The sequence below is a fragment of the Fukomys damarensis genome, unplaced genomic scaffold, assembly GCF_012274545.1.
Source record: "Fukomys damarensis isolate Sample0158 unplaced genomic scaffold, DMR_v1.0_HiC HiC_scaffold_4, whole genome shotgun sequence".
In the NCBI taxonomy this organism is placed as follows: Eukaryota; Metazoa; Chordata; class Mammalia; order Rodentia; family Bathyergidae; genus Fukomys; species Fukomys damarensis.
In genome coordinates this window covers 43,710,644-43,719,425 of record NW_022900916.1, presented here as the reverse complement: position 1 = coordinate 43,719,425, position 8,782 = coordinate 43,710,644, and the positions used below count along the sequence as shown (strand labels likewise).

Sequence of the window (8,782 nt, the reverse complement as noted above, 5' to 3'; positions counted from 1 at the left end):
AAAAAAAAAAAAAAAAAGACTAATCCCTTTCTTGCCAAAGAAAACACTAGATTCCCAGCCACCCCACAGCAGTTTGGATACTGTCTTGTGTGTAGTTAATGAAACACCTTCAGCCCAAATAATATGAATTCTAATTCTCCTGAATTTTAAGAAGCAGCCTTGATCAAATGGCTCTGTGTGCCCCGTCATAGTGAAGACTTAATATCCAATTTCTGCCTAAATGGTTTTGTAAGTGGCTATTAAATAAAGCTTCCAGCTTACAGTCAGAAACTAGTAACCTATCAAGCTACTTTCCAGCTTGTAAAATTAGCTAAAGATAAATGTCAAAGCTGGGGCATAGGCTGGCACAAGAAAACAGAGCTGTAATATATCACCAACTGTGCACAACCCTATAGCATATCCCAGGAAGCTGGCAATGAGAACGGAAGGCCGATGAAGACTGGATGTGGCTGAAAGAAGAGAGCACAATGAGGTTGGGTGCACTGGGATATGAACGGTTTTATAAACGTTTTCATTTAAAAAAAATCCCAAATGTATTTTATAAAAAACAAAACAAAACAAAAAGAACAATCCTGGGCCAGGGATGTAGTTCAATGGTGCCATGACTACTAGCAAGTATAAGATCCTGAGTTCAATCTCTGGTTACACACACACACACACACACACACACACACACACGGCAATCCTTTAGATGAACAGAATACAATAGGAGAAAATATTCAAACTAGAATTAAAAATGAAAGAGAGGACATTAACATTAGTATCAACCATATAGTAAGAAAAAGATTACAAATAAATAGTATGAAAAATTATGACAACTGGGGCCGGGGATTTAGCTCAGTGGTTCCAGTGCCTGACTTGCAAACTCAAGGGCCTGGGTTTGATCCCCAGGACCACAAAAAAACAAAAACAAACAAAAATTATGACAATAAATTAGAAAAGCTATTTGAATTGAATTCCTAAAAGTCATAAAATACTGCAATAGACTGAAGAAAGACAGTATAACAATCTGTAACAAGGAGTGCAATCCAATTAGAAATCAGAAAATTACAAAAAAAAATTCAGGCACACAGAGATTAATGAATTCTATCATTTAAAGAAAAACTAATAGAAATTCTCCATATTTTTCCAAAGAAAAGAAGAGAGAGACCATATCCAAACTCATTCTACAAGGCCACTATATCCAGATACAAAATATAAGATAGATATATCATACAGAGATATCAAAGAATAATATCTCCTATGAACACAGAGGCAAAAATCTTCAACAGAATGATAGAAAATCAAATTTAGTAACAACTAGAAATAATGACGTTTCATGACCAAGTAGGAATTGTGTGAGGGATACAAGGTTGGCTTAAAACCTGAAAAGACCACATTATAGGCCATATGGATAGAATAAAAAAAAGATAATTTTTCTAGATGCATATAGAACATTTGACAAAAGTTATCAATATATTAAAAACATTTACTAACCTTGTAAACTTATAATAAGCATTTAATAAGTCTGTAAGCCTGATAAAGGCTTCTAGGATAAACCATCATCTAGCATCATAATTAATTCTGAAGACTATACATTCATTTCCTATGATCAGGAACACCACAATGATGTTATTTCTACAATTTCTATTCAATACCATATTAGAGGTCAGCTAGGCAAGAAAACAAAAGAAGCATCCAGCTTGGCCAGGAAGAAATACAACTACTACTACATTTGGATGATATTCTCTTGTATATAGGGAAAGCCTGAAAAATCCACTCAAAACTTAGAATAAAAAAGTTCACTAAGGCTGCCGTATGCAAGATCAATGCACAAAAATATACTGTATTTCTATATATTTGGAATGAATGATCCAAGAACAAAATTAAGAAAATAGCTTCAATTACTGTAGCATCTAAAAAGGGAAAAATAGTAGGAATACATATAACAAAAAAGTACAAAATTCATACCCTGAAAACTATAACACTGTTTAAAAAAATTAAAGACCTAAAGACATGGATAGACACCTGCATCCACTAATCAAAAGACTGATAAGCTGATGCTAAAATTTATATGGAAATTCAGAAGAGCCAAAACTATGGGCAAAAAGGATGTAATTGAAGGGTTTGTACTTTGGACTTGTTTGTTTTTGTTTTGTTTTTGAGACAGGGTCTCACTATGTATTTGAGACTGACCTGGAACTCTCTATGTAGCCTAGGTTGATCTCAAACTCACAGTGATCCTCCTGCCTCAGCCTCTAGAGTGCAGGGATTACAGGTATGCACCACCACGCCCAGCTTATACTCTGGATGTTAAAAGTTACTAAAATGTACCAGTAAGAAAACAGTGTGATATTAGCAGGATAGATATGTGTCAATGAAATAAATCTGAAATAATTCATGTACCAATGCCCATCTGGTTTTCACATAGTGTGCAAAGAACATATTTAGTGTTATCCAGTTATAAAAATGTCTTGATACCTGATACGAGATATAAACATGCTAAATGAAAGAAGTGGTCACAAGACCGTAAGATCATAAGATTCTATTTACGTCAAATATCTCGAGAAGGCAAATCTACATGGACAGCAAGCAAATTATAGATAAATGGAAAGTTTGTCCTCAGGAAGTGATGTTTGTGATTCTCAAAGGCAAATCTCCTGCAACTCAAAGAAAAAATGAAGGAGAACACAGGCAGAGAGAAAAGCAAGAGAGACCAGCAAGGGTCAGACCTGCAGGACTTTGTGAGGCAGGGTAAGAAATTTTAACTTGGTTCTTCTCAATGTCACAATATTCTGCGGACATCTCTGTTGTAACACACAAGCCTCTATATCCTGTAGAGTGTCTGCTCTAAAGAAATCCAAGTTTCTTGTTCATTTATCTTCAGTGCCTAACCAGTGCTAGCCAGAGGTCAATAGAGGTTTCCTGAAGTATAGGCTACCTACAATGCCCTGAGAGGGCAAAACTGTAAATGTGAAAATGTAAGACATTTTAAATACAGACTAAATAGAAGAAAAAACAGTTTTCTAAGAGCAGTGTACACAAGAGGGGCAGGCAATTTGCATTTGAATACCTCAGGTCAAATGGGTTACTTCTACCAGAGGTTGTGATATTTACCACATTCAAATCAGTTAAAGAGAACATCTTTCAAATTTAATTAAACTCATTCCCCAGATTTGAAACATTAAACTGTTAGCAATGAACAACTGGATCATCTTCAATTACTGGATGGCAGTCGTTATTGGTTCTCTGACTCAATCTATGCACTGAACTATTTTGTCATCATGCAGAACTGAGGGACCCACCTGTCCAACGCCACAAACAGTGGTATAGAAATGGGAAAGCTGCTAGAATACAACTCCAGTCACTGAGACAGGACCTCACGCTTATCTTTTAAATAACATGTTAACACATTTTCATTATAAATGACTCACAAACACTCTATTAACAGGTTCATACCTGCATGTTAGCTTTTCTGTTTGTACTACACAAGGATTTGGTCACAGTTCTAATTCTAATGTCATTATTCAGAAAGGAGCACAGTGATTCTAAACAAAGTTTAGATAAAGCTGGCCAAATAAAAGTTTCAGGATGTAATACCACAAAATCCTGCAAGTAAATGAAGCATATTCCTTTAGAAAAAAGCCAAGTATTATTTCAAGTAGCCTACTGTGGCCTTGAGGCTTCAGCCTGGTCAGTCTGCAGTTTCTCTCCTCCTTCCACCTCCATTGTGCAGTAAACAATTCGATTGGGAGCGACTGACTTCAAACCTTGTACTTCCATTATGACAATCTGGAGATAAAATGATTTTAAAATAACAGTCAAGTAGATAGCATTTAGCATACAGAGAAATATCAGTGTGAATTTAATGAAGAAGACCCACAAATATATTTATATGGTAACATCACTAGCATTTTATGTTTTTATAATCTGTCTCTATTTACAGAAGCTACAGTAAAGAACTTCTTTGGGGAAATCTGGGCTCTGATGAAATATTTTCTGATAGCTACTCAATAAAAGGAAAGGTAAAGTCTCTGAATATGAGTTGTGAAATTAAGTGAACCTCAGGTCTTAAAAATTAAAGTCTACATGAAATAAGGCAGAATAAACATTCAATGAGTATAATGCAAGTACACAGTTAGTTCCCTGGAGTGATGACAGTATTTACTATGATAGGCATGGTCATATCATACCAGTGCACTGATACCAATATGTGATATCAGACATTTTCTATATTCACTAATTTTATGTGACTATTACTATTTAAAAAAGAATTTTCTCTATGGCTACTATATACCTTAATATAAAAACAAAATGAAAACTGTAATTTGCTACTGAACATTTTTAATACCAACTTGCTAAGGAAAAAATAATGTTTTGATCCATTAAACATATGTGTTAATTTAATACAAGACACTGAAAAAGGGTAGAAAAATTCATAGTGCCTTATCTATAACTCCTGGAGGAATACATATTTTTTCAATCACTTTTTTCATATTTGTTTAAAAGTCTATCAATTCTAAAACGCTATAACAATATTTTCAATGGATTTATACATAATATATATTTTCTGAATTTTATATAAGAATTTGTATTACAAAATTTTCTATCTTAAGCATTCAAAGGCACTTTAATATGTAAATTAACTTCATTATTGATCTCACTGTGTGGAATATACACATGAATGAAATCTTGACATCTGCTACAAGATGTAAACATGCTAAATGAAAGAAGCTAATCGTAAGACCTTACAATTCTATTTACGTGAAACATCCACAGTAGGCAAATCCACCTTAAGTCATTAGATTTTACATGGAATTGTGATAGGACTCTTGATTGAAAAGATCTGAAAGAAGCAAATCCCCTTAAACTGTTTACATTTCAAGTCTGGGACAAAGAGAAGGATTATGTCTGCAAATCCAAAAGTGTATTCTGTTTTCATCAAATCTATGGAAAATTGATCACTAAAATGTAAAAGTTCAAGCTCACAACATGCCTCCTTCCTCAACTGGGGCTTTGTTGTTCCGTCACAGTGAAACACATATTTAAAAACTCAAGGACTTCAGTCAGCATAATGGTGCATGCTTGTAATCCCCACACCCTGGATAGCTAAGGCAGGGAAGTCACAGGTTTGAGCCAAGCCTTGCTAACTCAGTGGGACCTAGTCTTACAATAAAAAAATAAAATAAAAACTCAGGGTGGGAGGAGCCCAGAGATATAGCCCATAGCTCAGAGTGAAGGCCCTAGGCTCTATTCTATTAAATGACCCCCGCACACACACCTTAAATCAGAAGACATTGAGAAGCTGCTCTAGGGCTAGCGAAATTGGGATGAAGTAAAAGTTCTTCATTAGGGAAGGAAAATAAAAGTTGTTAGGTAATTTTAATGAATCTAGTTTCTTGTTAGTAACATTGATATTGGTTCTTTTATTAAAACCAGAAACAGACAAAAAATAATATCAATTTAAAGCCAGATTCTTTTTGACTTACAATTCAACTCTACTAATTTTTCCAACTGATAATAATAGTTTTTGACTGTCACTTAAAACATGTAAAATAACAGAATTTTATACCATAAGGTAGGTCTACAAATCTTAACAGCATTGGTTCATGTTTCAGATAACTGTTCACACAGTGCTGCTTCTTCTGCAGCATGTTTAATGCCAAAGAGCAGAAGAGAAGAAAGGAAACATCTGTTTGACATTATTTCTGTCACCTCTACCAGAAGCTACTGCAAACAGAACCTCTTAAAACATGCAACAAACAGCATTCTGCTCCCCAAAACAATACTCCCATCTGTACCAGGAAGGTTTTATCCTGCAGAACTATTTTTTTTTAAAAATGTAACTTCTGTGATGACTCCACGTATATAAATAAAACAACACAAATTTGCAGATCTGACTGCCAAGAGGAACAAAAATAAGCACAGCTAGTTTCAATCATTAGTGAAAAGACAGCAAAGAATTCCACAGACCATCAGCTGACCTAATTTTAAGGAACAGCTTCAACCAATTCACATCAAAACTTGAAAACTGAATCACATAAAATAAAATGAATCTACAATAGATACTCTTCTCAATGTCTGTGGCTGATGTAATAGAGACAAAACAGGCCGAGCCATCTTAGAATCAAAAAGAAGGGAGGCATTAGATAACCACGCTGAGAAATACACAGACCCCAGAGTTACATGAAACAATTAAATATGTGGGGTTTTGGAGAAAATGCTGATGGGTAGTGTAATGAAATTGGAAACGGAATACAGAATTGGAAACAGAGAAGTCCAAGGGCCTGGTAGTCTAATGTCAGTGAAAAAACTCACTGTGGCAATCCAACTATATTCACACCACATACACTCCATACAGCATACAGACTCATAACTTTATAGGTAAACACGTTTCTTGTTTTAATTGAATATTACCTTAAACATATCACTGTATGACTTAGAGTTTTGGGAGATAGTTTAATTTCTCCTAAAGTTTTATGAATGGGAAGGCATAAATGTAATCCTGTATGTCTAACTGTTTTTTTATATCATAAAGTCTTTAATAAATGTTTTTGAGTAAATTCCATGCCAGGCCTGGTTTAGGTTAGTTCCATACCTCAGTTAATGCCCCCCTCCCTGAAAAAAAGGGAAAATTTACTTTTCTGCAGCATACACTCTAACAGCCAGTTAACAACAAATATAATAAATAACTGAACTCTGAATCAGACAGTAACTGCTATACCGAAAATTGACCTCAGTAAGTGAATGGGAGGTTTGGCAGAAGTTTAAAAGAATGTTTTTCCAAATCTGCACTTTTATCCCTTAGACAGAATTCAGTTCTTAGCAAAGACTTATTATCCACTGGGCCAGTTCTAAGTCTAACTAATGAAAGTTTAGGGCTTTAAGTTGGATTAACTGATCATTATTCAGCTTTCTTAGCTGAAATCATGGTTCTAACAGGAAGACTTGGCTAATGTCACAGGCCCAGGGGCTCCAAAACTAGTGGTTTCTTCTCTCAGGAGTCCTTCAGCTACACACTAGAAAGTCATCACTTAATACGATTTCACTGGGTGGCTGCACACATAACTTCTACATAAAATACCATGGGCATTCAAGACAGATCCATATTAAGCTCTAGCAGCAAAATACCTTCCTTAGACACAGCAATAGGGGGCTGTACAAACAGCTTTATAAATATTCAAGCTTGTCAGACCAGGCAAAGGTAAGTTTTAGCTTATATTCTTCTAACATCATTACATTGTTAACTGAACAGTCCTCCTTAACATATTAAGAATAAAAAGAGAAAAACAAGTCACAGATTCATTTAAACATTAACTTGAAGGTGTATTTATATTTTTATAAGAGAAAACAGAATTCCCTGGAAGTTATAATTGATGGGCTGGGGACTTAGCTCAGTGGTTCCGCAGCCTGTCTCATAAGTGCAATATACCAAGCTCTATCTCCGGTAAAAAAAAAAAAAAAAAATTGATGAAGACTTTTGAATAGTAAAAAAGAGAAAATGTTTTCCAAATATTTACATATATTGGAGGGCTTATGCACAGTAAAAATTATATGTTCTATAATTTATTTTTTCATCAATTTAAATGCTAAATGCTAAATTCTTGTCAGAATAATTCTTAGTGCAATTGAATGACTGATTTTTTGGCATAAAACATTTCAAATGTGTTAGTACCTTTTATATCAGTCAGTAAGAAGAGGTGTATCAGGAAATAACTAGGAAAACCCACATGTAATATACTGTGCAGTATAAAATTAAACATCTCTATGTGATGCGGCTGAGGAGACTAAGAAACCCAGTAGTAAAGCCGTTTGGCAGAGCCATTAGGTGAATCCAGAATGAAAGTCTTGAGTTAAAGCCACATAGTTCTACTCTGACACTAATTTTAATCTATCAATCTACAAAAAGGTTATTAACCTGTAAGTTAAGAAAGTGAGAGGCAATACTCATATCCTCAAGCTTGAAGTTGAATGGAGTCAACAGAGCAAAAGCAGACCAGGACAATACTCCATAACAAAAAAAAGAAAATATTTGCTTTTTCTACCATCAACTAAGCAATTCGGAAATAACTTTTAATCCTAAAATAGAATCAACAAAAAAATTTAAAACTCTACCTCCCAAGGACACACAGCCAGCAGCACTTGGAGCCAGCAAGGGGGCTGGAGGGATATATTAATATAAGGAAGGAGCCACAAGCTTCAGAAAAAGTTGTGGGAGAACATAAAATTTAAGCTGCGACATTGCTAGTATTTACTTACAGAAGAAAAATGGTGAGAAAAAAATGTTGACCTTCAAGTTGATTGAGACCTGATATTTCTGATTAGTTTGGTATAATCTTTTACATGTCTTACACACTTATATCTTTCTCCTAGATATTAAAGATACTTCTGTGTGTGCGTGTGTGTGTGTGTGTCTGTCTGTCTGCCTTGGGGTGTAAAAACCTATGGATATGCACCTAGATTAGTTGCATACATAGACTAAGGACAAATGTAATTATGAAACACATCCAACAAGTAGCTGCACTAAGGAGAATATCAGTGGCTTTTGTTTCCATACACTTATATAAAAGGGATGAAACTGATGATTAGGGGAACACAATTTTAAATATATGGTATTTGTTCTTGGTTTCTGCAATATTAATGATGCCAACAATGAAATTGGAACTCCTGGAAAGAATTCTCTACTTGTCATCCACCATATTTAACGCTGTGCATTACTTATATTTACTTGATTTAATTCAAGAAAGATGGCCCCACAGCTGAAATAATTTAGAAATGAGGTAAGTAAAAAGCCAGAAAGGAG

At 34.7% G+C, this 8,782-nt stretch overlaps 1 protein-coding gene across 21 annotated transcripts in view; it reads right to left on the bottom strand.

Annotated features, from left to right (window-relative positions):
* Positions 1-8,782, bottom strand: part of Cadps2 (calcium dependent secretion activator 2) — a 554,060-nt gene that overhangs the window by 318,273 nt on the left and 227,005 nt on the right. For all 21 annotated transcript variants that reach the window (XM_033758047.1, XM_033758048.1, XM_033758050.1 and 18 more), the window contains exon 6: positions 3,650-3,771. In XM_033758047.1, coding sequence (XP_033613938.1) covers positions 3,650-3,771 — 122 coding nt within the window. The remainder of the gene's footprint in view (positions 1-3,649; positions 3,772-8,782) is intronic.